At 42.8% G+C, this 21,644-nt stretch overlaps 1 protein-coding gene across 2 annotated transcripts in view; it reads left to right on the top strand.

The window, feature by feature from the left end:
* BCAT1 (branched chain amino acid transaminase 1) overlaps positions 1 to 21,644 on the top strand; it is a 48,368-nt gene that overhangs the window by 16,452 nt on the left and 10,272 nt on the right. For both annotated transcript variants that reach the window (XM_009095178.4, XM_050969704.1), the window contains exons 3-7: positions 10,977 to 11,177; positions 14,456 to 14,566; positions 15,849 to 15,968; positions 17,903 to 18,066; positions 19,495 to 19,637. In XM_009095178.4, the coding sequence (XP_009093426.3) occupies positions 10,977 to 11,177; positions 14,456 to 14,566; positions 15,849 to 15,968; positions 17,903 to 18,066; positions 19,495 to 19,637 (739 nt within the window). The remainder of the gene's footprint in view (positions 1 to 10,976; positions 11,178 to 14,455; positions 14,567 to 15,848; positions 15,969 to 17,902; positions 18,067 to 19,494; positions 19,638 to 21,644) is intronic.

Below are 21,644 nucleotides of genomic sequence, written 5' to 3' on the forward strand. Positions count from 1 at the left end.
GCTGCCTGAATTTGACTCAGTTGTGCAGTTAAAAGTCTCATCCCGGCAGGTCTGTGTTTACATTTCATGGGTGGCATTTAGAGTTGCCTTCTGAGCAGTGATCTTGGAACAGCTAGGAGCACTGCAGGAAATAGTGATTATGCTGCAGTTTCCTGGATTGTAGAAAGTGCTAGATCTCCAGGATTTATCTGCCAAGCTCCTTCCATGTGACTGAAATCTTCCCTCCCTCAGCTGTTGTATGCACTTATAAATATATTATATGAATAATTATTTGAATTATTTTGTTTATTTAAATGGTGGATGGTGATTTGTGACCACACCTAAGTTGTAGTTTGTGTCTCTGGCCAGCACTGGATCTCTGTGAGGGGGATGTCACCCCAGTAATGGAGATTACAGGCATCCTTTGTGCCACTGTTATTTTGGGAAGCTGCATCAAAAAATGCACATATCTGGTATTGTTCTTGCACTTGCATCCAGTAATACCATAAAACAGCACACAGTTATGTCTAAGGCATTTCATTTTTATGGCTAAAAATCCAGTAGTTCCTTTAATGCATTCATTCTGCTCATTGTGCTGTCCCAAGACAGAGTGAATGTTGTTTGGAGAATGAGCAGTCTGTCTCCATAGGTAACTCTGATTTGGCTTCTTTTGATGTGTGAGTTCTGACTTGGAATTCCTTGCACTTGATGTTAAGAAACTAAAGGTGTCTGTGATGCCTTTTATTTCTCTCATATCCCAAAAGATGATTTAATGTAGCCTTTTGTCTTGGAATTTGTCTTCAGTGATCTGAAGCCCTGGAAGAATTGCCATTTTAATGGTGCAAAGTTCAGTTCTTTTGTTCTATTTTTTTAACAGCCTGTTTAGTGTGCCAAAGTGGTGCAGACTTTCTAGGGAATTTCTAGGGAATGCTGGCTGGTTTGCCACGCTGAGGCAGAATGGAGCAGCTGTAGTGGACCTGGACTGAGTTGCTCATTGTGAGTGTTGTGGTGGCAGAAGGAGAAATGTTTAACTCTTTAACTCCTGTGCCTCTGCTACATCACTGATATTTTCACCCAATGTCAGGGAGGAATGATGAAGAGGACTCCATCTTATCAGAAAGCTAATTAATTCCTTTATTTTACTGTATTGTTCTATACTATATTACATTACATCTAAACTGAATCTGCCAAGCCAGGTGAGGTGCTGGATATACTGAATTTTCCATAGTGATGTATGGCTTGTTATTTGTTTCTTGCATTGCTGTAACGTTTTTAAGCTGTGAATTAGGTGATGCTGTGCTAAGTATTGTACAAATCTGAATATAAAGATGATTTCCACTCTATGTATATAAACCCTCCACAAAAAAACCCCAACCAAAAATTCTCTGACAGTTTTTCCACAGACTCTAAAGCTGCAGTGTATTTTACACGAGAAGAAACTGAAATTCTTTTTCCAGTGCAGGTTCAAATTTCCATTTGTGGCTCAAATTGAGAGACTGCCAGTGGAAGTCTCTCAATTTTACATTACTGTGAGCCATAATCATTTTTATCCTAAGTGACTCTATGATTTGTGGTAAGTACAGTGGGATAGGATTCCTTATTCTGGGAATTGGGAGAGAGAACAATCCATTTTGAGAAAATAGATGGTTTTAAGCTTTAATTTAGGAAACTATATGGTATGTGAAAAGTTTGCTGGCAGTGATAAACAGCAAACAGTTCTCTGATCCTGGGTTTTTTTTTAATGGAAGACGAAATTTTTTTTTCACCAAATTTTCTTGTTTCCCATCCAATTGCAAAGATCAAAGTGTATAAATTACTGAATAGTCTAATTTTTGAAATATCATCTTAAAGTCTAAACTAATTGACTTTATTGCATTAGCACGTGAGTGTGACAGGGTTAAAGTTCCACTTCTGGAAGAGTTCAGGGAGTACTGAGCAGTTTTCCTCTGTTTTCTTTTCATAGGAGCAGTAGGTGAAGTTACTGACAGGCTCAGAGCATATGGATCAGGGGAACACTCAAGGAATGAGGAAATATACAGTCATAGTTACCATATTACCCACAAGGCTAATAAATATAAAGCAATTTACATGATTTATGTATTTTCAAATGTATATTATTTCCTCCCCAGCTTGTCCTCAATTTGTCATTTTCTCCTGACATCAGTAAATGATTGACCTGCCAAAGCTCAAGTGCACTCAGTGATTTTTTTCTCATCTTGCAGCTGTTGATTCTTCAGGGGTTGTGAGTGTTGGGGAGGGATATTAGAAGAATGCCCTGCATTGCCATTGAAATTCTGTATTGGACTCTGTCTTACTTTTTGCTTGATGAGATAGAGCATTTCCTTTACATTGAATTGTATGGGGAAACATTTATTGTAGAAATTTAAGGAGATCCTGCCGCTGTGATGAGCAGCAGCTCCCCAGAATGTGTGCACAGAAAATCTGCTGTTAACATAAACTGGCCTGAAGCAGTAAAAGAGAAACATCCCAGTGGATGTGTGTGTGTAACAGGACACAGCAGGGATATCCCAGTGCTTTGGAGGTGGGGCTCTCATCAGCCCTGGAGAGGCCCTCTGTGCCCCTCTGCTGAGTGCAGGGCTGGGCTGCTCTCCTGGAGAATTCCTGTTCTCCTGTGGCTGATCCTCTGCAGCTAAAGCCCCTCAGGTACCCCTTGGCAGCTCATCTCTGCCTCACCTCTGTGCAGGTGCAGAGCTGTAGCCCTGTTGGATCAGGGGTGCCAAGCTAGAGGCCAGCTCTGTTACTGTCACAACAAGATTTAGCTTGTGTGGCCTGGGCACTGCCTTAGAAAAGGTCATTCTGATTTTATTTTGATTTCAGCTGAATCTGTTTTTGCTTTGTGGTATTGTCAGTGGTAACAAAACTACTTGGTTTTTTGTGTTGTGTTGAATTTAGAAAGATTGGTGAGGAATAATGCTGTTAAATCACTGGACTTTCATATCACCTGGTTATGTATAGGCTGCAGAAGTATTTCAGGTGATTTACAATCAAATCTCATTCCCTCATCTTTACCTGCCAATAGGAAACCTTTATCCAGTTGCAGGATGAAGAGTGCTGAGTGCTTTCTGTGATATTCTGCATCCACTTGGGCATGGCACAAACTCTTGAGTATCACTATTCATAGGTGCACCAGCCTGACACGTATCTGCTGCTCTCATTGCAGTTATTAGGAAAGAATTGGGGATCCCTGGCAGCTCCTTTCAGTTTCAGCTCGATGGCAGGTGATTCTGTGTTTCTCTTCAAGTGGGTGATGCTCTTCAAACAGGCTTTTAGCAAATAGATTTTCTAAGCTGTAGGAGAGGAACTGATTGTCCCGTTATCTGGAGCTGAAGGATTTGCAAATAAAGCTAATTGTCTTCGGCAAGTAACAGGAGCTTTTAGCCAGGATAAAAGGAAACTGCTAGAAAAACAGCCAGGGGCAGTTTGGCTCAGTTGATTTATAGCCCGAGAAAGTGATGCTTTATCACTTTTTTTTCACTAGGAGCTTAAGATGTGTCTGTAAAAGCACAGAAATTGTACTGGAATTTTGGAGATTGCATTTACCTTGTATCATTTTCTGGATTTGTTTTTCCCAAGGTAAAGAGTTGGTTTTTAAAATGCAAGGCTTAGCACCAGGCAGTGATCAAAGAAAACTTATAAACTGACTCCAAAACTGAAAAATCCACAGGGTCCATACCTATTTCCAGGATTTCTTAAATTTTAATGTCATTGTGATGTCATGTCCCCAGTTTTGATAGTAAATATTTTCTTTGCTGAGCACACTTGGATAGAAGCTGCAATTTAGGAAGAGAATTAGGTTGGATTGGTTTTTTCCATAGGATTCTCTTGGCCTTCCTGCTTGCTTTTGAAAGGATATCCAGACTTTCCATGAATTTGATAGCTTAGAGAGCTGGAAGAGGTTTATGTCAATCCTGTATTTAGTCCCTGTTTTTAAGAAAGTACTGCATGGAATGAAGTGGCAAACTGTGGCATTTTCATTGGCAGATCAGACACTGAATTTCATGGCACTATTTAAGTTTACCTTCTGTCTGGCAGTGTGAAAGGGAGGTGCAATCTGAGCAAGGGTCAGGTGTGGTTAACTGAGTGTTTGAAATGGTTCCCATAACCTCTGTACAATATAGAGACTGTACCTTGAAAGCATTTTGTATTTCCAAAAGGTTTTGAATGCCTGCATTCCATGAATCCACTTCCCTGCATGTCTGCAAGCTTATTAAAATCAGGGTAAGAAGATTTAATTGCAGCTGCTCAGGACTTGGACATATGAGATTATGATTCTATTCTTGGCTGCCCCACACAACACGTTTGTGACTGGCCAGGCTACTTAGGCAAAATACTTCCAACTTGTTTGTCTGAAATTTAGGTTTGCAGTTCATTTCTTCCTTCAGCATGGCTGCTTCTTTCAGAGAAGGTTAGATGCAAAAATATCTCTTATTTTTTGTTCCAGTTGCATCATGTGAAATACAAATGGTTCTTCCCAAACCAGGAGACAGTAGTGTCTTGAATCTTGGTGCAAAGATGTGTTATTGGTGAAATGTCAGAGACCTCTCTATTCCAGTCGTGTGTCACAGGCCAGTGTGAGCCCTCAGCTTGTGTTAGACTCAAACCTTCTCCCAGGCAAAGTCTTTCTAAAAATGGAGCACTGTGTTTGTGCTGCTCTGCAGAAATGCAGGGGTTGTGAGGCAAGGAGCAGCCCAGCATCAGCAATTGCATTCCCCAAGCTGTCAGATCTTGGAGAGAAGCAGTTTGTGTTAATGCTGAGCCACATGAATTAGGCAACTAGCTCTGGCTGCCATTAGTGAAGAATGGTCCTAGTTCTGGTTTTTGTTTTAATGTTTGTGTACAAACATAGCATTTTCTGCTGGTACAGAATCACAGTGTTTCCCTCAATGGAATTGCTTCTTCCTAACCTGAATCCCAGGTGTGTCTGCCCTGCAGACTGAAGTGCAGTTGCATGGCCCAAGAGGGTTTTTAGAGCTGATGTGCCCAAAGGTAACAGAGCTTACGGCAGTGTGTTTTTCACCCAGTGTGTTTTTCCCACCAGTCAATGACTGCTTTAAGCCTGCTCACACTCCCTGCTCACCCCACTCAGTTGATGGGAGGAGCAGTTTCCAAACAAGTGATTCATGACACCAAAATACAGCCAGTGTGTCCAGATTTATTCCAGTGTTTAATAGACTCATCAATGTCTTTGTGGTCTGAATTACACAGAGAGAACCATATTTGAAATGTTTTAGAGAATTTTATGATAGGAGAGATACGAACTGTTTTTTGTAGATCTGAAAATACAAATAAACCCCACTAAAATAGATTTGTTTCTTGAAAATCCACCTGATATAAAGAAATCATTAGATTTCTTTAATATCAGGTGGAAGGTTTCCTTAGGATCTGTAGGAACCCCATTCCAGCATCTTTCTTAACCTTAAAAACACATCTTTTGAAATATGCCAGTGGAGAGCAAACTAATGAGTAATGGAGGAAAAAAGCCCCAAACCTGGCAATGACAAATCCATGTAATTTTCCTGAAGCAGAAGAAAGGGATGAGGCTGTAAAGATTCAAGTAGTTTTTCCAGCCTTACAATCCAGATTCCTACAAGGCTGGAAGAAAGGGTCTTGATTAACTGAAATTGTCTCTGGATCAAATCAGTGGGAAGTTATTCAGGCAGCATTTCAGCAACATGGAAAAACTCTTAAAATTTATCTAGTGCCATTGAAAAGAATGTTTTTAGGGCAAAATAAATTTATGCTTTCTTTATCATCTAGACTGGCTGTAGCTTTCCACCATCTTCATTTCCCTACTGTTGTGTTTTGAGGGCTTTAGAATATATTTTCAGCTGTGCTGCTGCCCTGGGTGCCCTTCACATTCCCTTAGGCAAGAAGTTGATGTCAATCCAACCACTCCTCTGTTCTCTTGTCAGAACAGGTTTCCTTCCCTGCCTCCTGCTGCAGATCAGACATTGCTGCAGCAGAGCTGGAGCCTCTGTCAGACCTGGGGAAAGGTTAAAGGAGCCAGCAGTGGCTGATGCTGCCCTCCCTTTTCTTGCAGAGTGCAGCAGGATGTCATTCTTTGGTCAGACAAATACCTGAGAAGTATCAGTTATGAATAGTTTGGGGGAGATGGACTGGACACAGTCCTTCCAGCCATGTTTCCATGTCTGTCTCACAGCTGATCCAGAGCCTTGACTCTCTTTTGCTTTGTCATTTGTTCTGTGGTTTGTTACCCAATGTACAGCCAACATGATGCAATGATTCCAGCACCCAGTCCAATTACGTGTGCTAACATATCTCAGATGAAGCTTCAAGGAAGCTTTATGTTGAAAGATTTGTTATTTTTGATATTTACCCTGGGATTGCAGAAGACAGGTTTTTGTTTTGGATTTTTTTTCCTTTGGTGATAGTAGTAGTAGTAAAAATAGGGCTTTTTTTCCTCCTTAAATCTTATTGTAATATCTTGGCACACTTTCCATTCTCAAGCCTCAGGCTCTGTTGTAAACTTAAAATAGTATTGATGGTAAAGGGATTATAGGATAGTTTACATAAATCTTACTTTATTCATTCTCTCCAACTCTCAGCTATGCTTTGCTGCCTTTCCCCATCACAGAAATTCCTTATGCTTTGTCACCTCCTCTCTCAGGATTTGTTCCACTGCTGTTCTCAAGTGCAAGGGCAGAACAAGTTCCTTGGTTTTGCCTGTGCTTCTGTGTTTGTTGTTGCATGACAATGCCCTGATCTTTCCTAGGATATGCTTAAAAATTCAACATAAGATAAAAAATTATTGCAGTTGCCTGTGATCTTGAATTAATCACAGAGTGAAGGTCAGGGAGGTCACTTATTTCATCAGAGGAGATTGCAGTCAGTCTCACTTGGGTGCAGGTTAATGTTTTGAGGATCTCTGCTGAAACTTGCTGCTGTTTTTAGTGACCTGTGTTATTTTACAGCTGGGGCTGCCAGGTCTGGTTTTATTCAATTAAGTGATAGAAATACCTGGCCTAGCACAGTGCTTTGGGGTGTGTCAAATGAGTTAGACCTGTCACAGCTTATGGTCTGGGATTTTCAGTGCAGTGCAAATAACTGCAGGAATCATTTGGGAAGGCATTGACAAGACTTGCTAGAAGGTGTAGGACAGAATGTGCCCTTGCCATCTGCACCTACCTGAGAGGGCTGTTGGGCTTAGAGAGGTAGGAATGCAGCAAGGAGAGTGGCAGCTCTGGACAGGGGCTGCTGTCAGCTCCAAATCCACTTAAAGCCATTGCTAAGGTGGGGTGGAACAAGCCTTGGAGTGACAGCTCAGCCAGGCACCAGGATGGCTTGTCACAGCTTTGATTAGACATGGACCAGCACGTCACCTTTAATTGGCCCAGCTCATAATTGAGATCTGTTTTGATCCAGTGATGAATCCTAGTTTCAGTAGGTCACAATAGGTCTTCCTTACTTTGCCCTGGAAGAAGCTGCCCTGGAATGAACAGGCACTTGGCAGCTGAGGGGGGTCTCAGAAGGTGTCTCCTGGGGCCAGCAGCACTGGGTGAGTTTAGTGTTGCCATTTAAGCCCTGAAAATCAAGAGTATGTTGGTGTTTCCCTACCACTCCCTTGTGCCTACCCTAGGCAGGGCAATCTGATATTTCCCATTCCTTACCAGAGTGTCCTGGGATGTTGGAGGGACAGCATCCCTTTGTCCCTTTCTGCTGTGACATGGAGATTTTGCAGGCTTGGGACTGTCTGATTTTACTTTAGAAAACAGGTGCCAAGTAGCTGCACCCTGTTAGACCATGTGCCACATCCACTTCATTTTTAATAATCTCCCTTATCCTTTTTGTTCAGCATTTACCAGTTTTCCTTCCAGGTTAGTGGTTTGATTAGGCACCAGCATCAGGAGGTGCTTGAGAGCATGTTGGATAAACAAAGCAAACACAACACAAGCCTGGCTGAGAATTCCCCTTTGTGTTGGCAGTACAAACAGTGGAGATCTGGATGGGTGCTCGTGCCAATCCCTAATGCATCCTTAACATGCTGCTTTAGGGCTTGGGGAATGTTGGCAAAGCAAGGAGGTAAATTGCTGTTTGTGAAGGTCTCAGGGGATAGCAGGGGTAGCACTGTGATAATCATTTAAAGAGTGATGGTAACAGAATAGGCATTGGTACTCACTCAGACCCTGGCATTTGTCACCTGGCCTTGCTCTGCTCCCCTTTTGAGGAGTTTGATTTCTTCTGATTGTTTGTTTTCCCTCCTGGTGCTGCTTGCCCAAAGGGCTTGTGAGCCAGGTGAGGTGTGTTGTGTAGGGTGTCCTAATTCTCAGGGACCCAGAAGAGGCTGAGCTGATACTTCATGCAGACCACACTGTGGGAGAGAGTACTGCGAGGTTGATCCTCCAAAACCTCCTCCCAGTGTGTTCTCCTGGAAAAAGAAGACCAAATGCATTGCAGCACTTGATGCTGTCTTGACATAGAAGCATTTAGATTCTGAAAGATTTGGGTTCTGTTGTTCACTGTTCATTTGCACTGCTTGGTAAAAAAATGGAGAAAAAGCCATAATGGGTAAAGGAATAGTCCTAAGAAAGGATATTAAGAAAGTAATGGCCAAAAAAGTGGATCTCCAGAGAGTTTAACAGGATTATGAGAATGAGAAAATTGCCTTTTTGCCTGTTGAATGATTGTTGCCCTGCTGGTCAGTGCAGTTCAGCCTGTCCCTGAGGTCTCAGCCAGGCTGTTCCTGCTGTTTGAAGGAATTGTCACGGGTCAGGTGCTGTACCTGACTCTGACTCAGGTGTTGGCACAGTGTCTGAAGGAGAGCTGGTTTGCCCAAATTCTGAGGGAGGTGAGAGCAAATGGGATTCCTGGTCAGATTGTGCAGTTCCAGGAAGCTCTGTGCTCTGGGAACTGTCTGCTTTTCTGGGTAAGAGTCAGAGTTCCTGCCTCTCTGGGCTTTCTGCCTTCAAGGGACTCAAGCTGAAATGCAGTTGGATGTGTTGGTGTGTTTCTTCACTTGTTCAGCTGGCTGCTCCCTCTGCACTGCTCGTGGATTTATGAGAACAGCCAGGTTAAAATCCTTTCCCATTCTGAGATAAAAACTGTTGTTAACCCCAGCAAATTTAAACTGTTTTGAAGTGATGCCTTTGAAGTAGTTGTGTTACCACCACTGAGGAGGCAGCAAAGAGAATCATAAAAGCAGAAATCAGCACACTGATGGCAGTTCTAGGAAAAGAAGCTTCAAATGATAATTATGGTCCCCAGGACAGTTTATTCTAACCATAATTTCCCTAATGAAAGTGACCTGAGGAGCCTGGAGTCCAGGGAAAGCAGCTGATACCACGGGAAGAGGGAGTTCTCTGTGATTCTTTGCAGGGATAAGCCCAGAGATACAGCTGTGTTCTGCACACTCACTTCAGCCCCACTGACATCCCTGCTCCCCTGTAATTGTTTTCTTGAGCTGAGTCCTGCACTGTGGATAATTGCAAACACTCCTCTGTGGTTTTTATTCTGATCCATGTCCTCTGTGATGCCTTTTTTCCTAAAGCTTGATAAGAGTGCTAAGGGGTTGCCAGGTGAAATTAGTTTCAGGACATCATTAGGTGGTGCTTCTCCCATTGGAGCATTCACTGTCAGAAGAATAAAGGGAAGAGTTAAGAAGAGTAATTGTTGGTTCATCAGATTATGTTTTAATTCAACCAAACTAATGCACTGTAATATCTAGACAAACCTCATAATTGGGGATAGTTGAAAGAAGCTTTTAGCTGTTCATGTGCTCCTGCTCTAAGTTAATTTGACATCTAAGCCATTAAGCAAAAAAAAACCCCAACTAAACCTGCACAAAAACAATTAATCAATAAGAAACAGGTCTTTGTTCTTGAAAGATATCTTGAAAATTAGGTTATTTACAGAGATGGGGGTACACTTCTTCAAAACCTTGGGACTGATTTTGTATCTTTTTCAAAATGCATGCAGGGGGTGAGAAGTGTCCAAGGCACTGAGATCTCTTGCAGAAGCACCTTTTTAGATCAAATAATAATTTTGCAAATGACTTGATCAGTATTCTGGACTGCCTCTGTTCCAGTCTATTCCATATGAGCCAGCACAGAGGAGCAGGATTTCACCTGTGGGCCTGCAGCAAGGGACAGTGCTTTCTGAGTTATGTTAGAAAGGAAAATGGAGCTTTGAGTATGGTTCTTTGAACTCTCCTTGGCCTCTGAGCAGCAGTTGAAATGCCCAGAAGGAAGCACAGGAAGAGAAAGGAGGGGGTGACTCAAGGCTCTGCCAGCTTTGCAGCCCTCTCTCATTGTTCAGCCCCTACCTGTGAATAAAAGGGGAGTGTCGTGCCAGAGATCTGCATTCCTAATTTCCCTGCTGTTCTTCAGGATGGTTCACAGCACAGGAGCTATCATAGAGAAAATGACCTCTGTCCCAGGCAGAACCAGTCCAAAACCCCGTGGCACATGTCTGTCCCTGGTACAGGGCAGCATTATTTAGCCTTTGCTGATGGGATCTTTCTAGGATAATGAGTGTTTGAATGAGCAAGTGTTTGTGGCATCAGTGACTTGCTGGCTCTGATCTCTCACATTGCTTTTATGTATTAAAGGAAAATCAGTGTGACATCTGCCCAGTTGTGATGGTGATTAGTTTCTGGTGATCAGCTTCTGTTCTGAGGTTCAGCAGTTGTTTCTGGAGCTTGTACAGGTGTGTTAACCTAAGTGTCCAAGAGATTTCATCTGCTCATTTTCTGTACCTTGTACTGCTTCCTTAACTTAAATCTTAAACAGAATCTCCAAATTTGCTGTTTCTTGTATAACAGCACTGTGGTTATGTTTGTGTGCACTTCATGAATATTTTGCCAGCTACTTAGAAGTTAGCTGCCTTTAACCATCATGTCATTAAATATCCCTACTGAGAAGATATTAAGGCTTGTCCTTGTTCACTGATGCAGAGTAATTTTAAATCAGTCTGATTTCATTATTTTGATACACTTCATTTTTGTCTCTGTGTTCCTTCAGGCTTCCGACTTGATTATCACCCCAGCTACAACGTTCAAGGAGAAGCCAGACCCCACTGGTCTGGTGTTTGGAACTGTGTTCACTGACAATATGCTGACAATTGAATGGTCCTTGGCTTCAGGATGGGAGAAACCCTGCATTAGGCCTCTGGAGAACCTCTCAATACATCCAGCTGCCTCAGCCCTGCATTATGCTGTAGAAGTGAGTAGTACATTGATTTGGAAACCAAATGTTTTTTGTTTTATTAGCTCTGGAAGCCACAGCTTTGTAATACAAGGAGCATTACTGCTTTAAGTTCATTAGTGTTGAGTTACATCTTGTTCTGTTAGCTGCTGTTCTTCCAGAGTAATGGCAGTATTTACAGCAGGGTTATGTGTGACACAGAAGCAGCTGTGCCTGGGGTTGCCAGCACACCTAAAGTCCTAGCCCAGGGAAGGTGAGCTCTTTCTTGAGTGGAGATAAATTTATTTGAAAAACGATTCTTGTTCACTGACAGTGGGTTGGTCCAGTTACTGTCTCTGATGTGTGTCAGACCATGGGCTTCTCAGGGCAGCTTTAATCTGGGGGCTGAACATGCACTCTGGAAAAGTCACTTGCAGCTGGTTTAAAGGCTGGTAGCTTGGATTGCAGGGCAGGTGCTTGTTTGAAACTCTGAACCAGTCCCTGGAGCTCAGAGCTGGATCTGATGCACTCAGCATACACCAGTGTGTTTGAGGAGAGCAGACAGCAGGGAGCCTGGGGAAGTGGAATGTTAGGCTGGAAACCAGCGTGGTTAAAGTTTCTGTGCTTGGCTGACTGCTGCCCACAGCTGCCTTTGGTGCCTGCAGAGCAGCTTGGGCTGTGCTCACACCTGTGTGGGAGCCCCAGCAGGGCACAGAACCTGAAATGGAAGCCCACTTCTCCCACTTCTGGGTAGGTGGGGGTGTCTCCACTGCAGTCTGTGGAGTTGCTTGTGCTGCTTTTATTATTTCTTGTATTTTTCCTTTCAATTGTTTTTTGTATGTTAACCATGGCTACAAGGGAAGCTTTCTTTGCTTTTTTTTTTCCTTGAGCTCCTGCCTTCACCATTTTTATTTTGACTGATTTTTTCCCTCACCTGGTCACCAAGCCTCCAGAGGTGCTGTGTAAATTCCATCAGGCCCCTGGGACTGAGGCTGCAGCTCTTGATCTGCCCATGAAGTCAGAAACCACGCTGGAGTCCCAAATCTGTATTTCACTCTTAGTAGCACATTGCTTTAATGCTTGGCCTCTGGACTGGTCTGAAATCATTGCTAATATGAATATGCTCTTATTTTTTTTTTCCATTTTTTTTTTATTCTTTTACCCTTATTGCATCACGTTTCCTCTAGCCAAGAGGACAGAGAGAGGAGAATCTGGTGTCATTGCTGTGGCTCAATGAATACACAGTGGGTATAATGAAAGTGATGAGTTTGGCATTCCCTCCCTTTCTCCTTGCCCTTCATGATGCAGTGTGCTAACCTGGATCTGCTGAACTCCAGATCCAGCTCCTGTGATGTACAGATGTCAGATAATGCTGTTCTCACACCACTGTAGCAACCAACCATCAAGCAACCACAGCAGTTGCTTTCATTGAAGCTGAACATTTCTGGAACACATCACTGTCTCCCTTTTTTAATAAGTGGAAGGTTTTACTGAGCTCTGGAAGATGAAAAGTATTTCTTCTTGGAGAAAAAGATTTAACATCTTGAGAAGGCTTTTGTGTTTCAGTAATGATGTGATTCTTACTTCTGTCAAACCATTGATCAACACTTAGTAGTGACATCCCTCCCTTTTCCCTCTCATTAAAAGTTCTGTGAATGTGTTTGGGAGAAGGGTGGGGGGGCAAAAATGTGTTTTGGGATAAGAAAGCAACATTCCAACCATGTGCCATCAGTTAGTGACTGCCCCAGTAAAAATCATATCAAAGTATCAGCTAGATGACCAGCTATGCTATCTTCTATTAAAGACTTTTTTTTAAATTGTGGCTACAATGTCTACCCTAGGAACAACTTCTTTTTCAAAATTGTGCCAAGCTTTTGATAAGATTGGCATTGCCATAGGACTGAGACAGGTTTTGAAGGCAAAAAGTTCTGGGTTCTAGTTCTGGTTCTGCTACATAATTGGCACACAGCCTGAGGAAAATTGCTGGGATCCTGCAGCCCAGTTCCAACCCAATTAAAATTTGTCATGTGGAAGGACCTAGCTCTGCCATGGAGCTGCACACAAGTTTTCCAGAGGTTGCATTTCAGTGATCCTCATGGAAAAATACAGAATTTGATAACAGTGAAGCCTGAAATACTCTGTTAAAATAACTTGGGCACAAATACAGGATTGTTTTTTCCAAATAAAAAAGCTGCATATCTAGATTTCTAACCACATGGGATGCAGCTCCAGCCACTTTTTGTGGAACAGTCAGAGGAGGAGCAGCCTGAGCAGACTGACAGGAGTGATGCAGTTAAATTCATAGAACTTGCACTGAAATTTAATGAACAAAGAAATGCTTTGGAAGATAGAATTTTAAGAATCTGACCTGTTGTCTGTATGCCTAAGTGAGCCTTTAATACTTAATCCAAATAAGAGTTGTGTATACATAGATATTAACGTGGGCTTATATAATAGACGTGTTTTCTGTCTATAAGTATAACCAGAAATTACCAGTCTGTAACTGGAAATAACTGGATGTTTGGTGGGTGTGTTTTGTGATGTGGTTAGGAGATGCTGGGAGGGCATTGATAGGATAAGGGTTTCTGATTGTCAACACCAGTTGTCTGGATCCTGCAGTTTGATGGGATAACTATGTTTAAATTTCCTGTAAAGTGCCTAGAGAAAATATTTCCATGTATTTTATCTTTAGAGTGAGGCTGCATCTCTCATGCAGGCTAAATCCCCTTCCACAGCATAGGAGGGAAATAAGTGACCAACTCCTGCTACAACTGCAGCAAGAACTTTACAAGAATTCTCTCAATTACCTTATTCTATACTTCCTAACAAAGATGTGTTTTGGCCAGAGCTCTAAAAATAATTAACATATATATATATATAAAATAAAATTCTATAGATCTCTTATGGAAGCAAAAATGCTGCTTTGACTCAGGTATCAGGATGAGGGAATCGTTAAGTCAAACACATGCTACAAATTTTAATTGCTGTAACCAAATTATGAAAAAAATTAAAATGAGGTTACAATGAGGAGTGCTGAAGTTGATATTACAAAGATACCATACTGTGTGCCTGTAGTGCAGGTAAATCTGTCTCACTGGAGTGCATTGCCAGAACTCCCTAGCTAGCATTTTTGTGTTTGAGTGCTGTGAGCAGGAGGGTGAAGCTTTTCTTTCCTCAGTTGGTGTGGGTGCTCAGGGGTGAGCTGTCTCAGTCACTGTGTGTTTGTTTGAGTGCTGTGAGCAGGAGGGTGAAGCTTTTCTTTGCTCAGTTGGTGTGGGTGCTCAGGTCACTGTGTGTTTGTCCCCTCCTGGTCGCAGCTGTTCGAAGGGATGAAGGCGTACCGAGGAGTGGACGGCAAAATCCGCCTGTTCCGGCCGGCCCTCAACATGGACAGGATGGCACGGTCAGCACTGAGGACAACCCTGCCAGTAGGTACCCAGGGCAGCTCCTGCCCTTCAGACAGCCTCCCCAGAGCAGCTTTGCACTGTCAGAGTGCCCATCTCTGCAGCTTTTCAGCAGTAACGTTCATCAAACACTCTTAAGTCTTGGATAGCGCAGTAAAACTTTGTTAACGGATCTTACTCATTGAAGGAAACCCTTTAAGTGCTTATTTTAAAATCAGAACAGGGAGTGTTTTGCTTTCATTGTTGCCTCCCTGCTGCCTCAGAGTGCTTCTGAGGGATTATTGTATTTGCAGGGTCCCCCATGGCAGGGAGGAATGATGGATCTGACTCCATCATTTATTCTTTTTTTTGTTCTGTTCTTTCTGACTCATTTATTCTTTTATGATACTATATTATATATAAGAATGCTATACTAAACTATACTAAAGAATACAGAAAGGATACTTAGAAGGCTCAAAAGATGATAATGAAAACTTGTGACTCTTTCCAGAGCCTTGACACAGCTTGGCCCCGATTGGCCATTGAGTTAAAATAATTCACATGAAACCAATGAAACACTCTCCAAACACATTCCAAAGCTGCAAAAGACAGGAGAATCAAGTCAGATAATTATTTTCTTTTTTCCTTTGAGGGTTCTCAGCTTCCCAGGAGCAAAATCCTGGGCTAAGGGGTTTTCCAAAATATGACAGTGCCAAGGGATGGGTGCTGTTCTGCAGTATTTGCATGCAGACAGCTCTCTGATTTGCTCTGGTGCTGATGTTTTCCCTTTTCTTTTCTGCTCTTCAGTTAAGCTGTTCAGCCTCTTGAGTGCCTTTGGTTCTGGCCATGCCAGTAACTTAACACTGCTTTTAGCAATTGTGTCTTGGCCAGTGAACTTCCTCCCAGGCTTGTTAGCTTAATTGCTGTAAGAGCTTGGGAACTGAGACTTGCTGGCCCCTTGGAGCTGTAAGCCAGAGCACTCTCCTGTAGAAGAGGTGGTGCTGTATGCCCAGCTGAGTTGGCTGCACAGGGAGTTCTCCACATGCTTTGGAGGCAAGAAGGGTCAGTGGCTCCTTTTTACCATCTCAGGAGGACACTGTGGAGCAGAGGAGGTCACTTGGGATAGTGCACAAAAAGGCACAGTAGCCAAAACCATGGGATATTAAATTCTGTAAGGGATGAACCCAAGGAAGATGTGAACCTGTGCAGCATGTCAGTGCTGCATATCCTGAGGAGGTGTTCCCTGGGGCATGTGGATCTGTGAGGACCATAAAGTGTTCCAGCTTTATTTCTCCATTTGCTTTTTTCCCTTTCTGTTCCTTGCCAGACTTTTGACCAGAAGGAGCTGTTGGAGTGCATCTGTAAGCTTGTGGAGCTGGAGCAGGAGTGGGTGCCCTACTCAACCTCTGCCAGCCTCTACATCCGTCCTACCCTCATCGGAACTGAGGTGTGCAATATTTAATTCTGTTTATTTAGGGACGAGGCAAAGTCCTCCATCCATACAGGGAAATACTCAGCAGTCAGTAGGTGACAGGATGAATCTGGGGGCAGGTTGATTTTTGTGGTTTTCCTTGGGAGTCCCCAGCAGGAATTTTAGGTTGACCACAGTGCCACTCAGTGGGCACACCGGCTCAGAGCACGGAGAATAAACGGAGTTTCCTCCCAGTGGGAATGGAGCAGTGCTTGTTAGTTGGGGTTGTGCTGGAAGGATAGTTGTGCCTGACATGGTAGTATTGAAATCCTCATAATTCAGAGAGAACGTGATGGATCACAACTTGCTGTGTACATTTTGTAATTTCAAGTCATTTCTGAACAGAGAAATTTTTGGAAGATTTTACCCTGTAAATTAAGATGTCTCAAAGAGACAGTTCCAGCAGAGCTAAGGACTAGTTGCTCTGTCAATTATTCTTGAAACTGACCTTCTAAGGGGCTCCTTAGCAAATAGGTATTAATGTGTCCTCTCTGAGTTTCATGGGTGAGTCAGTTCTGTGGTGTTGATGAAAGGCATTAGAAACAGAGTTTATTTTATTAAATCCTTCAGGTTTCTCTTTTTTCAGCAGAAGCCAGATAGAAATGTACAAGGCTAGAGCATAGGACAAGGAAGCTGAAGAATGCAGGTTCCAAACTAGGTAAACTGAGTTCCTGCAGTGTCCCTGTCTCTGAGTAGTTACCATACATGAGCATTTCACATTTCACATAGGTTCTAGGACTCCATTAATTGAATGCTTTTAAACTAGTTGCAGATTTTCAGATTAAAGAATCTCCACTCAGTGCCTGTAAGGTACTGATATTAAAATTGGGGTGTTTAGCCCTGGTTGTGCTTTTGGAAATTCTTTTGCTCTGAGCTTTGTTTCAGGATTGCCAGCCCTTGTGGCCTTTCCACTATCAGGTGCTGTTTCCAGCTTGAATGTCCTGCTAGGCTTTTATGAATCAATCAGAAACCCAGGCAGCACAATCTTTTGAATGATCACATCAGCAAAAATATCAGGATCTCAGTTAACCCTGTTACAAGTCTTTCTGAAGCAGCAGGGCAGACAGAAATCCAAGGAACCCTTTCAGCACCTGCAGAACTTTGGCCAGTACCAGACTCCTGACCTGCACCTTCAAGTGCTGATGGTGATGACTTGGAGTGTGGGATGCCAACTCTCAGAGAGGAGGGCCAGGAAAATCTCTGATGTTGTTGGTTATTTCCTGGGCTGTTGTGTGAGCTATTTTTAGCAGGCAGATAATTTTAGCTGTCACACAGGCATTCAGAGAGCCAGCACTCAGCTCTGGCAATGCCAGCTGGCACTGGACAGTTCTCACTAGTGCAGCTGACAGTGGTTTCTCCACTGCTGTTACTGCTGGTGTTGCCACTCCTTCCCCCAGAAGGCTTTGTGGGCTTCTGGTATGATTAATTCATATTATTATATTAATATATTCGATTCTATTATTTTGTATTCTATTGTCTTCTATTATTTTGTATTCTATTGTATTCTATTATTTTGTATTCTGTTGTATTATGTTATTTTGTATTCTGTTGTATTCTATTATTTTCTACTGTGTTATATTAATATAATTGTATAGCACTTTAAGCTAATCTTTGAATTCTGAAAAACTTGAGACTATTTGAGAGTGCTAGGATAACTTATACACAGATGAATGGAATGGCTGTAAGTGAATGGTGGCAGTATATAAAATTAGGGTTGTTGTGTTGCTTGGATGGGGGGGTTATAAAAGTTATAAAAATATTTTTTATTCATTGCAGCACATTGCACTGTCCTGGTCAAAGCACTCTGCTGCTGCAGTTCCACTGAAAGCAGTTTCAAAAGCTGATGGTGCAGCCCCTGATCTTTGAAGGACACCTGTAACTTTGGATTTGTTTGCTTTCTTTGTTTTCAGCCTTCCCTTGGAGTGAAGAAGCCCACTAAAGCCCTGCTGTATGTCATTCTGAGCCCTGTGGGCCCTTACTTTGCAAGTGGAAGCTTTAATCCAATATCCCTGTGGGCAGATCCAAAATACGTGAGAGCGTGGAAAGGGGGAACAGGAGACTGCAAAGTGGGGGGGTAAGGAAACACCATCCTGCCTTTTCTGCACAGCTCCCAAAGCAGATTTGGCTTTTAGTGCAGTATCTAATCCAGCAGAATTAAATGCAGTAGTTAAATAAACAACATACTACAACAAAGAGTTCAAATTTATACTTTGCAAATATTATTTATGCAACTCACTTGCCTATTTTTGTTTGAATATTGGAGCCAGTTGATTTTTTTGCAGCATCTCAAGCTGAGGGGGTGCACCTGGAGGGTGTCCATGTAATGCTTTGGCTCTTGCCCTTGCAGGAGTTGACCCTGGAGTTACATTTTGTGCTGCATCACCCGTGCAGCAGCGTGCTCTGGCTGCTCACCTCCTCCCCTGCATTGTCCCAGCCAGGAGTTTCTTTGCTAGGCAGGAGTCAGTAGCTGTCAAGTGCTGCTCAGCTGAGCTGCTGCAATAATCAGAGGGCAGGAAAATAACTTCCCTTCATTCAAGCTGATGATCTGAACCTTTGCTATTTTTTTTTAAGAGATTTTTTTCAATGAGATTTTGTTCTTCAGGTTTTGTTTTTGAAAGAGATTTTGTTTATGAGATTCTGCTTACTTCTAGAAGTATATTGTTTCCTGTGGATCCTTCATACATCAGCTGTGAAAAATAGTAGTCTGGAGTCAGTAATGACTTTATTCCCAGAGGTGTGAACTTGGCTTCAGTGTGGTCAGCATTTTGGAGCTGCTGCCTTTGTGTCTGGAAGGTTCTTTGAGATTAGAAGTAAAAAGGGTTTTTTTTCCCCTCAAAGCAGTAGGTATTATTCAGTTAGGTTCACTCTGCAGGCAGCATTTTAGAAAAATTTTCTCCTGAAGGATGTGGAATTCATCTAGACACAACTGCATTTCCTGAAGATGCTAGTTCTCTTAATATCTTTTATTAGAAAAAAAAATAGCTCACCTGTGGTGTTTTTTGTGCTCCAAGAGTTTCATCTAACATATATTACCCATCTGACATGAGGTAGATGAATTTAAAAAGAAACAAACAAACAAAAAAACCCAAAAAATGAACAAAAAAAACCCCCAAACAACAAAAAACCTCCAAAACCTGGTGGAGAATTGTTGCTCCCTCTCCAGGATGCCAACTGCTAAATAAAGATAAATGCTCTCTGAGGGTTTTCAGTTGCAATGATTACAGTGTCCAGAATATGGAACAAGAAGTATGTTTAATACAATTTGGATGGATATGGTTGAGTTGTTGGTGCTGTTCAGCCCTTCAAAGTTTTTGGGTTGTAGGTACAAACAATCTGGTAAAATGCTGGTGGAATATTTCAGTGAAAATATCCCAGGGCCAAGCAGTGGCTGCTGCAGGGCACTTGCTCATGAGGTAGATGTGCCCAAAATCTTGTTTAAATTGAGAAGATGCCCAGCCAGGTACTCATCACTCTTTGGTTTTGTTTTTTTTTCCCCCTGGAGGAATTATGGTTCTTCTATTTATGCCCAGCAAGAAGCCCTGGAGTTTGGCTGCCAGCAGGTTTTGTGGCTCTATGGGGAAGATCACCAAATAACTGAAGTTGGAACAATGAATCTGTTTCTCTACTGGATAAATGAAGATGGAGGTATGGTGACATAAAGTGTGAAAACTTAACAGAGCAGATGAATGGGACTGTAATCCACAAAATTACTGTTAGAATGCAGATCATAATCTTTTTAATGAAGATGGTTAAACAAAGGAAATGTCCATTCTGAAAGTGACTGGGTGGCTGTTAGCTGGGAGAGAGGAGATCCTGGAGCAGCTGGGAGTGCTGCCTGCTGAGAACAGCCCAAACTGCTGGGCTGGTCCCCATGCTCAGGAGGGCAGAGTTCAGCCCTGCACAAGGTCTCCCATCAGCCTGGGTGCCAGCAGCATGTTTGGGCTGCAGGAGCTGTTGGTTCAGAAGCAGTGCAGATGTGCTAAAAGGCAGCTCAGGGCTATGCAACTCTTCAGGCTCTCTAGCTTTGAGGGTGAGTGGCTCCCATCAACTCTGGCTGGCCAGTCAGATATTCCTGAACCATATCCAGAAGTGTTGCAGCATCCAATCCAAAAGTGTTTTCTTAGAGGAATTTGAAGTTCTGTCCGGTGGTGGCAGTGAGAGAAACACATCAGTGAGTGTCAGGTATCAATAATGCTCAAAAGATGCTTCCAAGAGGTATCATCATTATTTAAGCTATTTTTACCTCTTTCTACCCACAGCCATCTCTGGGCAAGGTGCATGCTGATTAAACTATTCAAACTAATTATTAAAATCAGCCAACTCTATGGGCATCTCAGAGTCACCAGTTGGGTGTGCAAGTATTCAGTGCTTGTGACAGCTGCACCTGATAACTGGCTTGGAATTCTACAGGCAAGGGAATAAAAGACTTTTCTTCCTTTTTTTTTCCCAAGAAGAAAGAAGACACTTTCTTTTTGAATAAAAGTAATTTTCTTCTCTCCAAGGCAATGAGGTGTTAGTGAATTTTTGCATGGCAGCAGGTGCAGGGGTCAGACAGATTTCATTGTAGGTACCCATTTCATGGGTACCTTTGAGAGCTGTCAGCTCTGTGCAGAAAGCAGGCAGCATTTTGTGGGGAGAGCAGTGTGCCTTGGATGATGCAGTGTGCTTGGCATCCAGCTGCCTGACTCCTGTCACTCTAGGACACAAAATAAAATGACATGCATGCTGGAACTTCCAAGGTGAAATAAAGGGAAGTTTATTTTCTGACTCCAACATTTAGAGGCATTCAAAAGTGACAGTGGATTGGAGGATGGCAGAGCCACCTCTCCAATGACACTGGACAAACCAACAGTCTGTCAAATTTCTCCTCCTCCAGAGAGGAATGTAAAAACAATGATTTACATGAAAACTTCAGTACAAGAATGTAAACCTCAGAAGGCTTAGAAGAACAAGGCAGTGGACTCCCAGCTCCAGTTCTGTTGCTTGTTGTTCTGCAAAATCTTTACCACATTTGTAAGAAGAGGGACAGCAGTCCCTCAGTGCTGAATGAGTCTGTGAAGCTTTATGAATGAAGTGATAAATATCAGACATTTTCTTCTTGTTGCAGCAGCCGTTGATTTGTCAGTGTAGATAGATGGCCAAATTTCTGCCTCGTGGAACTTAGCTGGAAAAACATGAAAATAGATTTTGGCTCGTTCTGCCCAGGGAAGGACACTGAAGCAGGGACATAATTGGAATTCAATGTTCTCATTGTACTTGAACCAGGAGTATGCTGGAATTGTGCAGCTGCAGCCCCGTGCTGTTCCAAAGAGCTGCCAATCACTGTGCCACCAGTGCAGGGCTCAATGCTGCTATTGTCAGCTGGCTGGAGCAAACAACTTGTAATTGCTGCCACCCAGCAGGGCTGGCTGCTGGCAGCCCTGTCCTTCCACAGGACATGGGCATTGTCCTCCTGGAGCACTTGGTGTCTCCCAGGGTGCTGAGTCACTCTTCCTTTGTGGGGTCTTCTCCCAGTGCCATCACATCCCTGCCTGTGGCTGGGCACGGGGATTGGGAACGTGCTTGTCACTGTGTTCTGTCACTTCTCAAAGGACACTCACTCGGGCTGTGCTGTTTGGTTTTGTTATGCAAATGCTGCAGCTGAGAGGGAGC

Source organism: Serinus canaria, chromosome 1A, assembly GCF_022539315.1.
Source record: "Serinus canaria isolate serCan28SL12 chromosome 1A, serCan2020, whole genome shotgun sequence".
NCBI classification, from domain to species: domain Eukaryota; kingdom Metazoa; phylum Chordata; class Aves; order Passeriformes; family Fringillidae; genus Serinus; species Serinus canaria.